The sequence below is a fragment of the Epargyreus clarus genome, unplaced genomic scaffold, assembly GCF_041222505.1.
Source record: "Epargyreus clarus isolate Ecla_fem2 unplaced genomic scaffold, WU_Ecla_fem_2.2 ptg000007l, whole genome shotgun sequence".
Classification (NCBI taxonomy): domain Eukaryota; kingdom Metazoa; phylum Arthropoda; class Insecta; order Lepidoptera; family Hesperiidae; genus Epargyreus; species Epargyreus clarus.
The window spans coordinates 27,319,592-27,340,803 of record NW_027332215.1 but is presented as its reverse complement, the minus strand read 5'-3'; the positions used below and the strand labels follow the sequence as shown (position 1 = coordinate 27,340,803).

The window sequence follows — 21,212 nt, the reverse complement described above, 5'->3', positions numbered from 1 at the left end:
GCGCCACTGGCCCGCCAGCCGCCGCCGCCGGCAGAGCTCGTCACTAGTCAGTGCTGCACGGGTGCCCGAGCAGCCGTCTCCGTCGCTACACGCTTCCGCGAGCCGCCCGCTTTCCGTCACTCGCATACTCACATTCGTATCTACATCTCCAAGTACGTAAGCTGATTACCTAATATTTTCTTACATTTCAATTTGAAATTATCGAAAGGCTAAACATGTCATATCATAACTCTTGTCCAGCCTTTGATTTAGTACGAATCTAGACTTGCTCTCCTTATCTAATTATTTTTTCTTACGTGCAAGTTCCTCCCGATACATTCATCATACGGATCAAGATTGTATACGTCTGTACGAATACTTTTGTCGCGCGCGGATATATATTATTTCTATAACATCCGTTTAAAAGAGTTTTGGTGCTCGATCAAGAGCAGGAAGACCCGCTTCCGCTGCGCGCGGTCCCGCTGGAGCGCTGCGCCGGCGCCGCTGCCGACTCCGCCCTTGCGACACCATCAAATACGAAACAATTGGAAATGCGACCGGCGGCCTCTTCGTTGCAAACTTGTACGAGTTTTTAAATAGCTCATACGCTTTACATAACTTCCAAGGAATTCGTGATCCCACGTGAGTAACTTTGCCCGACTACTGTTTAGTACAGTTTACTATTCGCAATTTTAATTTGTTATTGCGGTGATAGGTACTACATATGAATAAAAGATGCTAATTTATTACGTAATTGTACTTAATAATTTAAGAATGTAAAACATTTTTGGTGGTAAGGAGTTTGACGAAACCACAACGATTTTTACGCCTTGCTACATAATGCATGCAGTCTCTGGAATATAATTTCTGATTATATTTACATCGCTGGCCATTTATACTTGTCCGATCGAATTTTCCACCGATATAAACAATTATTCACTCAGTTTAGGTACATGAAGGATTTAACAACCTGTACTAACGTGATCGATTGGTATAATCTATCATAACTAAACAAATATTCAGCTTAAACACATCGGGGTTACAGGTAATACAAGTCTGACGTCAAAGATAGTTTCGTATTTTCTTTTATTGAAAACTGGTCGGACAAGACCATAATTTCTACTATGGTACCCACATAAGAAACAATTTGTAGTGGCAAGGCCACGAGACCAGTGTGTTTAACGTGGCCGATTGGTTACCAAAACATCACGTCGTCATGTTACGCTCATACAATTTTGAACGTTTCATTGCTACGTAATAATTCCTTAATTATCGATATGTTCACAATGGAAATTAAAAAGTCTTCTGCTTCCACCTACTTAGTGTATAGAAAAAAGACGTGATTGATTTTGAATTTTCAAAGTTTCAAGGTTCGGATTGTAAAAAGATGACACAGACTAGATCTTACCAAAAATTCTACTTTAGGATAGGATAGGAACTTTAAGCTCGATCTTACATTTTTCAGATATTTTTGGGCCATACTCAAAACTCAAATCGTTAAATAGTATACGTATATGGTACTCGACTTGTGTATTACTACTTGTTACTATAAATCTCTTATGTACACTTATTTCGGCTATCTATACACTTGCTTCGGTTTGTATCAGAATTGTTAAAGTAATCTTTAAGAGCTATTTGACTAGTTAGCAAATATAAAAATAATACGCACAAATAAAAAAATCTTGTAAATATGGTCGGAAAATGCAATCCTTAGTAAGTATTAATAATTAGAAATAACGTCAACATTTAAAATTTTTATTTGAATAATATATAAGAATAATTTATGAGTGTTATCAGCTCATAGTTAGGCTTTATCCACTATAGTCCACTGCATTTAACGGCTTGATAGACTTCACACACATTTCAGATTATTTACAGCTATCAAGCGTTTTTTTTCGTCGTCATAGTGGTTATATCCAGTGATAATTCACTTTCAATATAACCTTGAAAATGAGTGGTGCCTGGGAGTGGGAATTCGGGCCCTTCGATTCAAAGCTCGCATTGCTATTATTTAGATTGCAAATATAACTAAAAATACATTTTTATCACTATTGTAATTATTTTTATTATAATTATTATCCAATACCTTCAAACGAGCAATTCTTGTATACATATATATTTATATCAACGATCTCGGAAACGGTTCCAACGATTTTCTTGAAATTTTGTATTTAGGGGTTTCGGGGGCGATAAACCGATCTAGCTAGGTTTTATTTTCAGAAAATGTCGTATTAACCGTATTTTCATTGAATAAAAACCTCCTTCAATATCATTAGAATACGAAGCTTAATTTCGCCACCATTTTCGAAGTTAGAATAACTCGTTCGGGAAATGGGGCGCCTTTAAACACAGGAAACCCGGGTTCAAATCTCGATCCGATTGTTTCTTTTATTCTTTCTCTTTTTTTCCAGTTTCTTCTTTTTGTGAGAAAAATAATTGCACTCGTGACTTTTTGTTTTAAATAATCGGTATTTTTGTTTTATTATTACAACACCGAGCAAGGATCGGTCATCCAGGCACTAGTAATTAAAAAAGCGATATACATTTATACCTACGGATAAAATATATATTTTCTAGTATTTTTCTAAATTCAATCAGAGACAGATTCGTGGCGAGCGGCGCGTGGCGAGTGGAGGGGCAGAGGCAGCAGGCCGCTGCACCATGGACGGGGAGCAGTCGGAGACGGTGCGGCTGCAGCCGCTGCCCGACTCGGCCACCAATTCGCCCGCCCTGGCTGTACCGCGGTGAGGCCCTCTGCTTCTATATGGATATGACCATAGGCGTCCCCGGGTGCTTCATAGGTTATGGAAAAATCTCTGTAGTTTATCCATCTGTAACAGGGCTCTATCTTTTGTACTGTAATTGAAAGACACTTATTTTATTACAAAATATTTATTAACATGGTAGTTGATATAATAATAAAAAATACTAAAATAAAATATTACATATTGTATGGTGCGGAAACAACAGTGTACGAGTTCAACTTGCGAATGACTTTTAAATATTAAATTACTTTTTAAATTATTATTTAAAATTATTTTATGTGGTGGCTCGCCGCTTCGCTATGTGGTGGGCGTTTACGATAATTTATGATATAGTTATCATGAAACAACCCTGATAATACCTGAAATTGTTAAAGCGGTATATGAAACCCTTTTAAATACATTATGTACTCGTAGTTGATTATAAAAATCCAATTGTGACTTACAGGGACGACGCCGCGGATGATTACGATCCACACTTGCACCGCCAACTCGACAAGCCCACAAAGTGAGTTAAGTAGATTCATTATGATATCGTATCTTATGCAATGATACGTAACAAATATAATAATGTAGAAGGCATCCTCGGAACCGATACTATCGAGACATTCACTTAGGATGCGAAGACAGACGATTGTACAAGAATCGACACAGGTTTTCGTTTTATTGTAGTGAGTGTTGTATTGCAGTGATGTGGAGACGCTGGTGCACTTGCTGAAATGCAGCCTGGGGACCGGCATCCTGGCCATGCCGCAAGCCTTCGCGCGCGCCGGGCTCGTGACGGGCGTGCTGGCCACCGTGCTGGTCGGCGTGCTCGTCACGCACTGCCTGCACGTGCTCGTCAGTATGCCATCCATCCTATCTATGGATCATGCCATGTTCTTTACATGTTTCTGTAGTCAACTACTACGTCTCTGCCGATTTATATACCTATCATAGATTTAAGGGTAGGCGTGTAAGTATATTTCTCGAAGATATTATGTATATTCTCTTATGATGTGATACATTACGATACAATTACGATATTGATGTGTACCATGCATAGGTATCATGAAAGTGTCGTGGGTAATCGACGTATCGTGCAGTGGTGTCGAGCGGTGTCGAGCCGGTGTGTGTGTGTATGTGCGCAGGTGCGGTCGCAGTACCGCGCGTGCAAGCGCGAGCGCGTGCCGCTGCTGTCGTACCCGGCGGCGGCGGCCACGGCGCTGGCGGCGGGCCCCGCGCCGCTGCGCCGCCTGGCGCGCCCCACCGCGCTCGCCGTCGACATCTTCCTCGTCGTCTACCAGCTGGGCATCTGCTGCGTCTACATTGTTTTCATCGCCGATAACATCAAGAAGGTTTGTGCATTGCCCCTCCGTAACAGTACCGTTGCTCTATTACAGTTCTACTTTTTTCATTCTCAGTTCATTGTTCATGGTGAGATTAATAATTTTAAATTGACTTCCGGTTAATTCTGCAAAATTTAAAACAATTCATTGTTTTAACAAACTGAACTGAACTGAAAACTCGCAATCAGTTACCAAATACGGGACAGTGTGATCACATTTTGGGAATCATCAAAATGTGCTTTACTTCTTTTTTTGCGGGTTTTGTTTGGTTGCGAGAGCAACGCGGATTTATGTGGGCTTACCGTTCAAAAATCGTGGGCTTATCGGTCGGGTATCTCCAACAGAACGCAACCAGAGTCCTCTGAACTCGTTGCCCCGACGCTCGTGAGCGCGACGCTCGCCCACTGCGGTGCTCACACCGGTATGGGATACACATATCGCCATGAAATAAATGTTTATCCATAAAATTTTACCGATTTTTAGTAAGAACATTGTGTTTTTAAGATTTCCAGTTTATAATATAATATATGTTATAAAAGGTTTTTTTACAGTAATATTACTTTTTATTTTATGTTTAGTGTTTGTTTTATATTGACAGTTCAAGTGATAGAGAGCTTAATATATAGACCAAGAAAATGCCGAAAACTACTGGCTTTTTTATATGAGGATAAATAGATTGTGAAACTTTCGAGTGTCTATCTATAAATACTCAAAGGATAAGGGGTTAAATATATTTAACAGCGATCGACTGGTTTCTTATATGGGGTATTCCCTAGGATTATAAACTTGGTAAAAAAACAATTGTCTATATATTATGGTTAAAGAGATAGACAGCTTAGTGATTCGTTTTTAAAAATAAAAAAAATGAAATCGGCAAAAAGAATTGTTAAATATTTTCTTATCAAGCGTAAAGAACACGTTCAAAAGTTTTTACAAAAATTCATCCACTAGACTCGGGTTCCGAGGTTTTAAGCTTATGGCACTCCACTAAACAGAAATAATATCTAACCTACTTTTATTTTAATGACAGTGAAAATGTGATTTTATGAATACAATTATATTTCATTTAAAAATAAATATAGGGCAGTTTAACAATGCAGACCGATTACAAAGTGAACACCTAAATAAATTCTCATCCTGTGTTTTGTAAGTTGAGTGTAATAATTGAAAAGTGAACGTTTCCTCATGTCGATGTAGCTACGTATGCCATAACAATAAGTGGGTCAGGCGCGTAGGGAGGCCGATAGGACAACGGGCTGCGTGGTGTCGTCAGCGCCGTCACTCGTCCGGCGACCCGGCAATTGCTTTAAGTGGGCGGGCGTCAGACGTGCAGGGTTAGCGCTCGCCTGATATCGCACGTCAATATTCATGAGCTTGTGTCGTGCCCGATCGTAACGCCATTCACAAACCTTACTTTGTTTCGTCATCTCTTACGAGACCTCTGATTTGCTGTTTTTGCTTTCAGGTATGCGATCCTTACTACGAGATGAACGTCAAGATTCACATGTTGATAATCTTGGGTCCGCTGATCGCCTTCAACCTTATCCCCAGTCTTAAGCTGTTGGCACCGTTCTCGGCTCTCGCCAACGTGATGACGTTCGTCGGTCTCGGCATCATTATTTACTTCCTGGTCTCGGGCAAGAAGCAAGGCCTGCCGGATCCTCCTCCGCCACTAGATCTTTGGGGGTCGCCTGCGACGTTCCCTCTATTTTTCGGGACCATCCTGTTCGCTCTGACGGCGGTCGGCGTGGTGAGTTACTTTTGCGATTCGGTTTAGGCGTGCTGCGCGAGTATCCCATCATTTCCGCACGGCAATATTTATCACAATGCGAACGTTTCTTATACATGTACGTATTTTGTATGACGTCAGCATATTGCAAATATTCTCATAAATTGATCGCATATAATATTTAATGAGTATATTTTATAAAATGTGTTAACGTGAGTGGGGGGCGCGGGCGCGGATTCCAGGTGATCGCGTTGGAGAATAACATGAAGACGCCGAAATCATTCGGGCGGCCGTGCGGCGTGCTCAACGTGGGCATGACCTTCATCGTGCTTCTGTACGTGGCCGTGGGTGCGCTCGGCTACGTGTTCTGCTCCTCGCAGTGCAGGGACTCCATCACTCTCGACCTGCCCCAAGGACCGTTAGTGCTGTCCATTCTATCGGTCGACACGCGTTCGTAACAATGGAACGCACATATCTTCACCTAATGTTTTCCGAGATCATTGACGTGATACATCACCGTTCCGGATGCATCCTACGATCATAAACTATTAGAACCTCTTGTCGTCCGATTGAATAATAACAGAGCCCAGTAGAATGCGGTGGGTAGTTAAGAGTCATTTAATAAGCTACTATAAATAGATGGACCGAAGTCCATATAACGCAGCCATCTGGGCCGCGGCGGCGCCTCTGCTGCGCTTAGCTAATTAATATCAAAGTCCTTTCTCATTATTTAAATGACAATAACGAATGTAACGGTAAATAAGCCTACATATAGGTACACATATTTAAATTACTATTTTATTCTTAACATTGTTTAAAGAAAGACTCAAAGGAATGTCATATTCATTAATCATTTATAATGCTACAAATGACACTTACGACGTTATTGATAAATAACTTGGTGCAACACAGAATTGACAGGAATATCTACTCCATCGCTAACGTCAAATTTATTGTTAAAGTTTTAATACTTTACTCGATAGGTTCGGTTACTTTTTTTTAAAGCGTTACTATTTCGCGTCAAAAAACCGCCATTCTGTTTATATTTTTCTAAAACCTATCTAAGGACACTTGGGTATTGCAAACGAATACAATGATTATTGACACTTTAACTGTCGAAATTCATCCTGCCGTTGGTTAGATGTGAGGGTATAAAGAAAGACAAAAATACAAAATACGCGTGAATAACTTAAATCTTCCTAGGCAGTGGGGTAAAAAAGGGATTTAGTTTTTCGCTAATAAGTCATAAACTGTCAAGAATTAAGTAGTCTAAAAAGGAGATCCTGAAAGAAAAGGAAATCTACAATATAATTAACTAACTCCCGGAACTCTATCACGTTTTACTAATTTATTATTATAACTGCAATTATATTACATTTCTTGGGAGAACAAAAACTTAACGTCTGTTTTAGTGCATTTTCATGTTCTTCACTTCAAAGTATTATTATGAACAAGATAATAAACTTTTAGAGATTATTATTACGTAACCTTCTTATATACAAATGAGAAAAGTCCCAAGGATGTCACCATTTATTCACACGAAGATTTATTAAAACGTGCTAGTTACCAATCGTATAACATTTTGAAAATTCAAATTAAAACAATATGTAAATGGAATTTTTTGTTTTCATGTATTCAGATAACAGGATATTTTTTTCAAAATCCTAAATTTATATTAAATACTTTAACTAGCGAATTACGAACATTAATAAAGTGATTAAAGAATCTTATTTTTTAATTGTATTTGATGGTGTTAGAATTTCATAGCATGTCTGAATGAACAAAGGCGATGGTTTTGGTTGACAGACTGGCGACGAGCGTGATCGTGATGTTCGCGGTGGCGATCTTCATCAGCTACGGCCTGCACTGCTACGTGCCGGTGGAGGTGCTGTGGCGCGGCTACGTGCGGCCGCGGCTGGCCGGCGCCGCGCCCGCGCGCCTGCGCCTCGCCGAGTACGCTCTGCGCGTCGTGCTCTGCCTCATCACCTGTGCGTGCCACTCCTCAATTACTCTACACATTGCCATTTGTTATTACTAAATATTAAACTGCAAACAGGAACCAATATCAAGCTACGTGTAACCTTTTCTGATGACATCATTTAATTGCTTTGAAATATCGCGATCACAATCAGAATGAGAGAAACTTGTTGTTGCTTCCAACCTTAATTTAAAATGATTCCGAGCGTGAAAATCCCGTACCTATAACCTAAAAACTAAAAATAAACCATTTTAAATGAAAAAGCCGAATGACAAAATATCAACAAATAACAAGCAATAACAAATAGTTACGTTAAATACGTTTGCTGCTTAACACAAAAGTTTGAATCTTTTATAATGAAAACAGCTAAAAACTGTCTAAAATTACTTTGGCCGACGTATTTGACCGTCATAACACCGTGAGCTCATCCTTAATAGGGGGAAAAAGAGGGTTGAAAACGGATATGTCAACTTAATTCATTCAGAAAGTCGTTTCTAAGCAATAATATAAAATCAAGTATAACACCTAAAGGGTTGAACTAATGAGTTGAACTAGGGGGGAATTAAACAACTTCAGTAGGTATAATGCACAAGTGTTATTTTATTTCTTCCACGTGGAATTGTTCCACTGAATGTGTAACAATAATATACATCGGAACGGTGATGTCGTTTCAGTCGTGTTGGCAGTGGCGGTCCCGCAGCTGGGGCTGTTTATATCTCTGTTCGGCGCGTTGTGCCTGTCGGCGCTGGGCATCTGCTTCCCGGCGCTCATGGAGGCGTGCCTGCGCTTTCCCGAGAAGGCGAGCGCGGCGCGCGCCGCCGTCTTCACCAAGGACGCCGTTCTGTTCATCATCGGCGTGGTGGGGCTGCTGGCCGGCACCTACACCGCGCTGCTCGGCATCGTGCGCTCCTTCCAGACGCCCGACGCCGCGCCCCTCGTCCCGCTCAACGCCACCACTGCTTCCTGAACGCGACCGACGTGGACGTCGACGCACCTCCCTCCTGTGACGCGTACCACGCTTAATTAGTAGCATTCCTGATACATTTAAAGCGGATCACCTTGTGAGTGCCTTTTGCAAAATCATTGCAGTATTGCTCGCGCGTAAATAGAATTCCGCTGAGATTGCGTCCAATATAGACAAAATATTTTTTAAATAAATACAGTAATACAAGTACCTACGTAATACGACGTATTCTCAGTTTCAAATGTTAAACACAAAATGGTTATTATTAGGTACATACTTAACTATAGATTCTAATAATACCAATTATAATAAATAAGGTTCCTTATTTTATAAATACCTGTCTGTGTATTTTATATTGTGTTATTATACTTATTATATTATAGCTAATTAGTCACTTATTTAAATATATTATAATAATCTCTACAAACAAATTTCCACTCATCAAAAATGAATATTATATAACTTTTATGGGCTCATTAAATACACTCTTTGTAAAAGACAGAGACCCTCCTAATAATTTTAATTTTTCATCACAAATTCTACAATTTTTTACAGGACATTTTTGCTAATTATAACTAACCTATATTTGTAAATAACTGTGGTAATAAAGTTTGGAGCATGACCATTACGGGGATCAATGAATCAACAAAATACTTCGAAGCACAGTAATAGTAGATACTCTTACCTACCATATAATGTGTAAACATTTTGCATACATTCTGGATGTGGCAAATTAATTGTTACAAATGGGTCATCGTAATTTAAGCAATATTTTTAAATTTAAACAATTGAACTATACATCATTTTATGATATCAGTAACATCTATAGCTCTAGGACATCAGATCCAGTTTTGTATGAAAATAGTTTACTTATTATTGTTATGATAAAGAATTATGTTGTGGAGACATAATTTTACTTTATTTGGAATTATTTCAATACAATCAACAAGAGAATATCTTGTTGAATACAATAATCATGTAATATTTTGTTATATACAATTTAACTATAGTACAAAATATATTAGCCCTATACTAATAAATTATTATATCCTATCAAATTTAAATTAAAAGAACAGTGGCGAAGTCAGAAAAGGCGTCATCAATCTTAGAATATGAAAAAAAAAATAGAATAACGCACTAGTATGTAGCATATGACGTACATAGTTTGTCTCTGCATCAATGTTAGTTAAGAACAGAGCAAGCCACGGTATCTAAATAATAAAACAATAGACAAAGGACAAATTTTATTTTCTTTTCATTACATTTATTCCGTCACGCTGAGGAAGCACATTAGGCAAAAATATTAAATATAGGGTTAATAGATCGGATATTAATATTAGATATTGATATAGATTCAATGAATCTCAACCCGCTTCACACTCACACCATTTCGGGTTTTGACATACTTATGTTTTAAAACGACTTTTTGGAAAATATTAATAGTTCATAGATTACCCTTTTCCTACCCATGTCCACTGGACATTGTCCAGGCTATTAGTCAATACCTATAGTTCAATTTTTGGCCTCAAGTAATTAGTTTATTTTTAGACAGACCGTAACATTTGAAGGAAAATACCATGTCAAGCCGGCTTTACGCCAAAAATAAACTCATTACACCAGGTGGACGTTGGCTAATGTTATTATTTAGTGGAGTGGCGTTAGGTTTCACCTCGGGATCCATTTTTCTTTAATGTATTTATTTAAAACGTTTTTGTCGTTTTTTAAAAAAGAATATAATATATCCTTTTATTTGCAAATCTGGGTAGTAAATGATATTTTTTACACAATTAAGGAAGACAGTAGTTTCTGATAGTGTAGAGACAATAATCCAATCAATGTATTAAAATTGTTTGTTATTGCAAAGAAGGCCTGTGAACATATCAGAGGATGCCGAAAAAGTGAAATACGTATAATGCATTGTGGCGATAATGGTGGTAATACAATGGTGACAGTTTTTGGAATAAGCGGACTAAATTGAACAATTTTTTTCAATAATTTTCAACTTCGTTTATAAATTATGCGGTTTTTTTATTATTTTAACCTTTACTATTATAACGATAAAAAGTTAATAATGAAATATAAATAGTACATAATATATTTATGAATAAAGTTTTAATTAATAAAAAATAAAAAGTATTCATAACATTATTTCTACTGAAAGTTACTTTGATAAAATTGTAATTTATTGGATTATGGGTCTGCGCGACTTTTATATATTTATTATTCAATTAAGCGCCAATTTTAATAGATAAACTTTTTAATATTTTTTAATAACACAATATAAAAGGTTTTATTATTAATCAGTCAAAGAAATAGGATTCCAAGCTTTCGGCCTCATTAATGCTAGCGGGACTCCACTAATACTTGCAGTTTCGTATGTTATGTTTTTTATTTAAGTACCTTTACAGACTTCTTACATTTTATTAAAAATTATATTCGTTAATCGCGAATTCAGGACGTTTCTCAAGAGGAGCTCGAGTCCTGCTGAATTTGTTATGTACAGTGTATTTACACGGCAGATGCGGCAACCGCACCTTCAATGTACATATTTATTTAAGAGAAGAATGTAAATTAAAACTCTGTTTTGACAACAACGATTTTTTAGCGCGTAATATTTTGTGATTGAAAGTCTTACAAAGAAAGCCAATAAACATAGATTAAAATATGTGTTTTTTGTTGTTTTCCTAAACTAATAAACATGACATCCATAAATAATGTAATCAATCTGACGTTGTTTTGATCTCCCTATTAGCGTAATCGGTTCGGCACTAAGGTTCGAAACAGCCATCTGTAGTTCCATGTTTAGATTAATGAAATATAAATCGATTTTAGTTTCTTCTGATATAAGTCGCAACATTTAATGTCCAATGAGCCGTAAACTGTAAGAAAATACAGTATGTAATACAATTTATATTTTTTTGCAATTTCTCTTGTTTACAACTAACTTCACAATTTTGCATTGGTAATGCTCGAATTAGTCGAAATGAATATTCTGTTTGCATATGCCTTCCTAAGCAATCTGAGATTATAATACTGCGAGTCACCCTTACGGCTCCTTCACACTAGAATCCTTATAGCGCAGGCGTTTGTAAAACGCAGGTACAGAACAAACGCTGCGAACAGACGCAACGACACAGTGCCTACTCGTACGTCGTGTTGAACCTAGGACAGCTTTAGATAAGGTGCACCGAAGATATTGGAATTTACGGGTCATAAGCAACTAATGAAATTATATTTTCAACAGCCTTCGTAAACAATACCATCTATGATTTCAAGAAATACAGTGTAACTTTTAAGTTAAAATATAGATATCGCTAATTAGTCTCATATTTTTTGGGGAGAAAAGCATTTCGTGTCAACGAAATTTCAAAACTCTTCGCTGCGGATACAATGTGGTGTTCGCTTAACAAAAATAAATATTTCTTACGTATTTCATTCTATGAGTAATTATTTTTAAATTTTGGACATAGCCTTAGTAGCCAGTTACATACCTCACCAAAAACTTGCCTTGGGGTAATTATAACTTAGAGGTTAGTTGCAATCTATAACAAGATTTTAAAAACGCAATGTCACTTATTTTTTCTTATATATTTTTATAGATTTGTGTACGCATAAACGCATAATTAAAACATTATTAAAAACAGTTCCCCAACATTAATTTTACAAAATAGTTAATTTTGCTCTCTTATGTCTAATAGTACATTACAATACGAGGACGAAAAATTTTTTTCTGACAAGTGTGATGTAACTGGCAAGTTGAGGAGCTGTATTTTTTATCTGTGAGCGGTGAGGAGAGGCGCGGTGCGCTTTTGAATTTGATGTTTGGTTGTTTTCTTATATTCTCTTTCAGTGAAAAAAAAGGAAGTAATAAAGAACTTTGTCTGGATTAATAATTGTTTATATTATATTCAGAAGTGGTATAAAGTGCTCACAATGAAGAGAGTATAGATATAAAAAGGATATTATGCCAGATGAGAGAAAATAAATTATTCCAACTGATGTCGGAACATTAAAGTCGTAATTTGTAAGCACTATTATCGATGATGGTGATGATGAGGATGATCGTAGATGATGATGGCGATGATGATGGCAATTTATGAGAAGTACCGGCTGATGTGAAATAGAAGGCCCAGTAGGTGAAGTCGTACCTGAGTAAATGCTTTCGGTGCAATAACCTGCTTCAAGTGGGGAAAGAGCTTCATACATGGACGTGTGACTTGTAACAGTTATAACCTTTCAAGATAACCATGATGTGGAGTAGAGTCAGAAGCTTAAAACTCATGTTATACCCTTGACAACGAAGACTGGGTTATAGAAGACAAACTCCAGGTAGCGATGGTGCTGTTGGTGGCACTCTTTGAGCAGTTTCCACACCACATGATGCATGATTAACGCAAGTTAAGTTTTCTAAAATTTTGTGAGGATCTGGTAAATAATCTTCTTTATGGTATGAACATGGAGCAGCAGCATATTCTCTATTAATTTAGAAATTTGAGAGTGAGTTGATATATTACTGAGAAATCTCCAATAAGATATTGTAATGAAACCTGAGGTTTGGTTAAAGAGACAGTCATAGGTACATAATATGACTAATTACATTTTGAGTTTTAAGAAATTAATATTGTACACAAATAACATCATTAATATTATAGAATCAAAGTCAGAGACATAAGTAGTGATAGTGACATAATTATTGGTTTGAGACTTGAGGGTTCGGTTCGGTTAAGCATTATTGTGTGCCTCATGCAGGGTAAGCGTTAACGATTGAGGAGTACCGGTTATGCGCTCATGTTAAGAGTAGCCCTTTTCAACATTAGTGATATAAACTTTTCTGATTGAGCGTGGTGAGATACAGTTGCAGGAGAGCTAGATTACGAGAGAGGAGAGCTAGATTACTACAGTCATAATGGTTTAAAGCGAAAATATTGTTAGTGGACTATTGTATTATTTAGTTGTGGATAAATCAACCAATTTGTTTCTGTGTACTTTTCACCTAAGTTACCTAAATTGCTACCCACAAAAAGGAAATGTCCTTGTGGGTTCTTAATATTCCTAAGTATGAATTTAGGCTATGAACATAGAAAGTTCTACAGTGGATACCTCTTGTAAGTACGCTCGCAATTAATTGAGAGAAATGTCAAAAGCAAATATTCACAAACAATTTGATGAGTATATCGAGTACACTAATGCAGCGAGTAGTGGTATTTAAAAATAATAAACTCTGTTATTTAGCTTATAGCTCTTTCGTTCCATGGTTGCTGGCTAAGTGTTAGTGGTTGAGCTATGCTGGTTAAGTACAGCGAGAGAATACTGACGAGATGTAGAAATAAAGCGAGGTGCTCATAAAGTGACTAACATTAACAATAATAGTAACTAGCAATCGGGTCATAATAGCTTAACATTTTAACTTAACATTTTATTGTCTGTGTCATTTATAAACAATATTAATGTCTTGTTAATTTTTGGGTTGAATTAAACAGATTTGTATAGGTAATAAATATCAGAGATGAATAACTTAAGTTATCTTTGTTGGTATTATGCATAAACAAGAGAAACAGTTGGTCTATTGAGAAACGCACCATTCTCGATCCACGTCTCCGTAGATGCGGTGGTGAGATGAGCTGAGTGAGATGAGTATTGTTAGTGCGAAAATGTGATGAGACGTTGAAGTAATGTTAGTTGTCATAAAAAGGAAATACCCTTGTTGCTGCAAACCCTATTTTACTTATCAGAGTTGCAAACATAAGATGAGCCATTACAGCCGACATCATATAAAATATTTTAATTTATTTCGGGTGTTAAATTTACCATACTTAATCTTGCAATAGGGCTTGATGGCGTCGGTTTAGGTTTTAAAAAAATGTATCAAGTATTTTGTTAGTTATTCAACAAAGCAGATTTAGTTTAGTTTTCTTGTGGTGGGGATTCTAATACACATAGTCTAAAATAACATTTTTGCAGTCAGGATACCCTTATATTAGGTGGATATCGAACACACTTGCTCCCTGAGATTTCTTATTTCAGATATATTTGGCAAATAAAGATTGGGGTGTCTCCTGCTAGATGAGGTGATGCACTAGAAGTCGATTAGAGAAGGGATGTGAACAACCTTAAATCAAGCCTATAGCGCCCATAGGAGAGTCCTGAGTGGTTGAAAAGTGAATTAATACGGACTAAAGAAAGACGGAGAATAAGATGCTTCACTCGAGTACGAATGAGAGGTCAGAACGCGTCGGAGAAGAGGATACTGACATGCTTGAAAAGTTTTTGTGGCCAAGGACAGTGGAGCCTAGATTGAGTGGTACCTATGCACACTGGGTAGAGAAATAATTTGCGTGGTCAAAGGCTATTTGAAAAAATGTAATTCATCGGAAGTAGATCTATCATATGGAAATGGATGGAACTATTACCAGAGCAAAGAGATGAGAAGTAGTAACAGAGGTGAGGTGAGGTGAGGCGTCAATTGCGGCGCAATTGTTCCAGGATGGCCGACTGTAACTGGCAAGTTGAGGAGCTGTATTTTTTATCTGTGAGCGGTGAGGAGAGGCGCGGTGCGCTTTTGAATTTGATGTTTGGTTGTTTTCTTATATTCTCTTTCAGTGAAAAAAAAGGAAGTAATAAAGAACTTTGTCTGGATTAATAATTGTTTATATTATAGTGAGTTTGCAGGCCGAGCCGCAGGCGAGGACTGCAATCACACGAGTCAGAAAAACATTTTTCGTCCGCGTGTTGTATAAAATTTTATATTACGGGGTCGGAAATGGGGGTTTTGCGCACGCGAAGCGTGCGTAAAACGTCAATTTACGCACGCCGTGATATAAAATACATTTCAAAATAATCTAGCTTTATAGTTTTAAATCGTGAAATATATAATTCTATTTTGGCTTTCATCTGGTTTTAAACCTTAAAGCCCTATTAAGGAAGACATTTATGTTATACATCTGTATTTACTTCTGATATGAGGGAAATGCAACTATTTCTACATTCATCCTAAAATCCTACAACTGTCATTGTTTGGCGTAGGGGTGCGCCATAGAATAACAATAGGTGCGCGCGACGCCGTTTGGAAAACCGAACCTGCGCTACAAATATAAACTGAGCATTTTCAACAAATTAATAAATAAATATCTTTTATTACATTTGCATATTACTGTTCTTTTCGTATACATTATTAATTAAATGATAAGAAGGTTGTAGAACCCATTGTGGTTCGACTCCGGCGGTACCACCGCCACACCTATTTCTACCTAATAACAGCAGTGTTAGGCGCTGCTGTGTTTCGGTTTGAAGGGTGTGGTAAGGGAGACAGACTTTTCCGAGGCGTTCCAGCTTAGTCCTCAGGGTAGCGGCGCATCTGTGGCCGACCTCAGGTAGTAATATCTAATCCTGTCTGGGGTTGATTACAGATGTCCATGGGCGGCAGTAGCCACTTACCATCAGGTGGACTGCATGCTCGTCTGCTACACTTATATTATAAAAAAAGCGTAGTAAACGCTACTTCACAATAGACAATTGGTTAAATTCTTTATATTTAGTGTATTATTATATTGGGCGTAATTTATATTAACGAAAACTGTAGGAATATTATTTTCATCAGTTAGCTAACGGGCAGACAGTGCACCATATACTCGTACCTAAGTGTATATGAGTCTGAGGTAGGCACTTACTACTGTAAAGGAGTGTTTTAAAAGTTCTGCCTTGGAGCTGTTTACGGTAGAATTAAGTATGGTAAGTGTTTAGAGATTTTTTACAAGTACATTTCACCTTAATTTATTTTTATAATCACATCTTTAAAAATATGGGGCATTACCGGCAAGGTAATAACTTAAAACATTAAGATAATAATATATAAATATGATAAAGCCAGAAACGTAGAGTAGGTTTCTTTTAGAGATGTGCTGAGTCAGGTCGACTCGAGTCAGTACTCGAGTACTTACATAAACTCGCATACTCGAGTACTAAGTGATACTCGAGTACCAGTGTTGCTCAAATACTGACGGAACTCGTACACTGACTCCATTATGTACCTTATATAGGCAAACGAGTGCATACAGCAGCAATTATGCAAGTAACAACTTGTTTAGATTAAGGAACCCTTTTTGGAACGAAGTTGCACGGTAGGCTGGGTATGGGGCTAGGCGAGCGTCACGAAAAATCCTCACGACACTTTTGTTATAGTGCGTAGCGCTCGGAGAGGGGGCAGGCCGAGTATAAAATACGACTTATTCGTTCTCTCTCTTTCTCTTGATAGTGACAAGCTACGCGACGGGCGCGTCTGCTGTGTATGTATACATTGTTTTGTCGTGTTCGTGTGCATGTAGTTTTAGTTTTAATAATACCCTAAGCTGTGTCCTTAATAGTGTGAACTCATGGTTAATCGACCATAACTTAGAAATTAACTTTAGCAAGACAAAACTAATCCAATTTAGGCCCCACCAAAAAGCTCCACTGACAATTAATTATAGTATATAAAATACTCAAATAGACTGCGTAAAGTAAAACTATTAGGACTGACAATAGACACACATTTAAACTGGAAATCTCATATCCAAAATATTTCAAATAAACTCGCCAGATTCACATATGCACTTAACGAACTAAAAAGGTCGACCGATCTAAGTACAGCTAAAAGTACATACTACGCTTATGCTCACTCCTGCCTCCAGTATGGAACATTACTATGGGGAAATAGTGTTGATGTGCACAAGCTCTTTAAGCTACAAAAAAATGTATCCGGATTCTGGCTCTCATTGACTCAAGGGATTCCTGCAGAAAATATTGTAAACAATTTAATATTTTAACTTTAACTAGTATGTATATATTGGACTGTTGCAGATTTGTTATAAAGCACAACAATTTATTTGTAAAACTAAAAGATGTATCTAAATATACCCCACGATATCCACACAAAATAGTTTTACCGAAATCTAACATGGCCATGTATGGATCAGGACCCTATTAAATTTAAAATAAGAATAAAAATTCAATTAACCCCTATAAAAAAATTTAACAAGCTTCCAGAGGAAATTCAATCTGAAGATTATTTTCCGACATTTACTAATAAATTAAAATCATTCTTGCTATCAAAATGCTATTACTCTCTTAAAGTATATCTTAATTAACATTAATAACGTAGAATCTAAACATTGAATATGGGACCTAATACAATCTATTCGTATCTAATTTAATTTCAATTAATTTATATAAAATAAAATAATAATTCTTTTTAACCTTTCTATCAATATTCTACGAAATCTATATAATAATACTATTTATTCCATATTAATATTTAAGTAATAATCTACCAATTTTGACATTGTATTCTTTATCATTTTAATGCATTGAAAATTTTAAATTATTGTTACATTAGCTGTATTTATTGGTACAATAGCGCTGTTTACTTAAAGTAATGTACTCCAAGCCATACAGATATTCCACAGAAGACCTTTACAAAGAATCTAATTTGCTATCCATCCGAAAATTATATATACTAGTTACAACTTTACGTAAACATAGAACTGCAGGGTTTAACCAAGAGGAGGAAAAACAAAGTCATTACTTTACCTCGCACAAAAACCATATTTGCCGAAAGACAATATTTGGTGTAATCTGCATATTTATACAATCAACTTAATAACAACCTGGGCATCTACAATATGAATTCATATGAAATTAAAAAAAAACGGTTACACATTGGCTTCAATGTATAAGTTTCATAACTATAGAAAATCTATAGTAATGAAACCGCCAACCAACATATACCAACATATCAACGCTCACATGAATAACTCAGACACACACTTACACACACACACGCACGCACGCAAACACGCACGCACTCACACACACACACACAAACACACACACACACTCACTCACGACAAGACGCTAAATAATTTGGTACTGTTATAAATTTAAATTTAATTTGATCATTGTCATCAAGTTCATAATATTGTATTATTATCAATCAATTTAGATCTCTCAGTCTATTGTTTATTATAATAATGTATGTATACATTTATTTATGCTTACAAAGTAGCTTCTACGAATGTGTAAAACGAATGTTATCATTATTAAATATACATTTAATTTAATTTCATTTCATTAGCTTAGTATGTTTACTTATAATTAATTTAAATTGCTACACCCTTACAGGGTTTCATGCCACTGTATCAAAATTTGTAACACCTTTATATGTACGTGATAACTGCATGATGCAAGAAAGATTATGATTATGATTAATATTTTTAAAAATAAACAATGGATTGTGAAAGTGATTCATTAGAAGTTGATGATATTGCTGGTGAAGTTATATACACTAGCAGAACCCGCGGCTTCGCCCGCGTAAAATAATATGATATGACATTACAAATAACTGTAATCGTAAATTTGTACCTTTAACAATTTTAACGATAAAGTAGCATTAATATTTAATTATTAAAAGCTTTGTTTTCGTCAATGTGTACCTAAATTGGTCAAGCTTTCTTTAGAAACATACACTAAAACTCTAATTAGTGGACTGTAATGAAACTTTCTTTAAAATATAAGTTTCATGTAGGATATAATAATTGTTATTTACACTATTCCATAGGAACCGACCATGGTATATGGGGCCTTACATACAGTGGTTCTTTCCAGGGTCGCTGGCTGGGCGGTTAGAGCTCCCATTCTTGCCGCCCGCAACTCCAGAAGTCCCCCTTTAGTCTCGTACGACAGGCAGGGGATACTGTAGCCCTGTTCTAGCCCAAAATTTTAATCCAAGGTCTATGTGTCTACCACATCATCACTAATCCACGCATAACCACAACCATACCCCACGGCAGGACAAAATGTTGGCAAGCAGTGTGTCCAAAGTAGTTGCAATGTACCTAATCAGGATACCAAAACGTAGGCCAATTTGAATAAAATTACACATTATCATATAAGAAATATGCATCCGACCACGTTGTCGTGTATTTGTCTGAATAGACGTTATCTGAAATTTCACGTTTCTAACTTCGAATCATACATATAACACTTCTTTTACCTCCTTAGTAGAATTTCAAAAATATTCCTATGTACATAATATGCATCAATAAATACTTTATCAGCAAATTTCTGAAAACTAATATTCAACACCAGCGGTCGGCAACCCGATACCCACGGGTGGTGTGTGGCCCGCGACTTTCCCTTCTGGCCCGCGGGTCTGGGCGTTACTAATAATTGGCCAAGTGCAAGTCCATCTCGCACCTGGAGGGTTCCGTACAACCAAAAATTTCATTTGTTTCAATTTTATAGTATTTAATATTGCAGCAGCCATTAAAGTACACGTATTGTGGAAATTTGAACTGTTTACCTGTAACGGTACAAAAGTTAGTTGGAAAAATATCGAATAGCAGTTTGTTGTATGGGGACCCCTTTTTGTTTTCAACTTTGTTTTATTTTTAGTATTTGTTGTTATAGCGGCCACCGTTATGCACCCTCTGTAAGAATTTCAAATGTCTATCTATTACGGTTCCAGTGATAGAGACCTGTGACACACGGACAGACAGCTTAGTCTTAGTAATAGGGTTCGGTTTTTATCCTTTAGGTACGTAACTCTAAGAAACCGCTGTTCTGCACTTCAGCACGCGCAATATATGCCCATGTTAAAAATATATGTATCGACGGCCCGTGGAATTCTTTTTCCAGACACGCCAACGGAAGTAACATCAATAACGATTTAAAACATATAGTATCTTAATGGGGTTGATTGTTGAGTTGCTAAAAATGTTGAAACAGATGTGTAAACAGAAAGGCATAATGCATACACCCTTTTATAGCCGTCTTAAGGGTTGATCTAAAAAAACAGTGACTCAGATGCTTAATTGAGACTAATGATAGTGTTTCATAGTGGTTGCTTCCAAATTAACGGATTATAAAATACAGTTCCAACCCCTATTTAACGACCTTAAGGGTTCATTTTCCAAAAACGGAAAAATAAGTAATATGTTAATTACAACTAGAAAGAAAAGTACCAATTTTCATAGACTTTGCTTCATAATCTGCTTACTTCTAAACAAACTTTCCACCCCTATATTACCCGGTTAGGGGTAGATTTTTTATAAATGGAGTTAAAAAAGATCTATCTTTCCCAACCAGAAAATCAATTGCTAATTTTTACAGTCCTTGCTTCCAAATTAACGGTTTCAAAAATAAAGTTCCATTCCCCATTAAACGACCTTAAGGGTTGATTTTCCAAACACGGTGAAATAGGTCTTCTATTATTTTCAATCATAAAGCCAAATAACAGTTTTCATAGACTTTCCTGCAAAATCCGTGAACTTCTAAACGAAGATTCTGTCGCTATTTTACCCTCTTAAGGATAGATTTTCCATAAATAGTGTTAAAAAAGTTCTATCATGCTCAACCAGAAAGCCAATTGCAAATTTTTACAGTCCTTGCTTCCAAATTAACGGATTTTTTAAATAAAGTTCTATCCTCTATTAATCGA

The 21,212-nt window shown here is 36.6% G+C and overlaps 1 protein-coding gene across 3 annotated transcripts; it reads left to right on the top strand.

The window, feature by feature from the left end:
• The first annotated feature begins 11 nt into the window (after positions 1–11).
• LOC140743777 (proton-coupled amino acid transporter-like protein acs) lies at positions 12–11,411 on the top strand. Of its 3 annotated transcripts, none has more exons than XM_073075362.1 (10): positions 12–152; positions 427–621; positions 2,578–2,723; positions 3,190–3,249; positions 3,431–3,581; positions 3,872–4,078; positions 5,535–5,819; positions 6,041–6,216; positions 7,605–7,786; positions 8,451–11,411. In XM_073075362.1, exons 3-10 carry the CDS (start codon positions 2,641–2,643, stop codon positions 8,741–8,743), a joined length of 1,437 nt encoding a protein of 478 aa, XP_072931463.1. In that variant the 5' UTR covers positions 12–152; positions 427–621; positions 2,578–2,640; the 3' UTR covers positions 8,744–11,411. The 3 variants fall into 3 exon arrangements, with proteins under 3 accessions (XP_072931463.1, XP_072931462.1, XP_072931464.1); XM_073075363.1 differs by having other exon boundaries at positions 21–152; positions 432–621; XM_073075361.1 differs by lacking the exon at positions 427–621.
• The last annotated feature ends 9,801 nt before the right edge of the window (positions 11,412–21,212 follow it).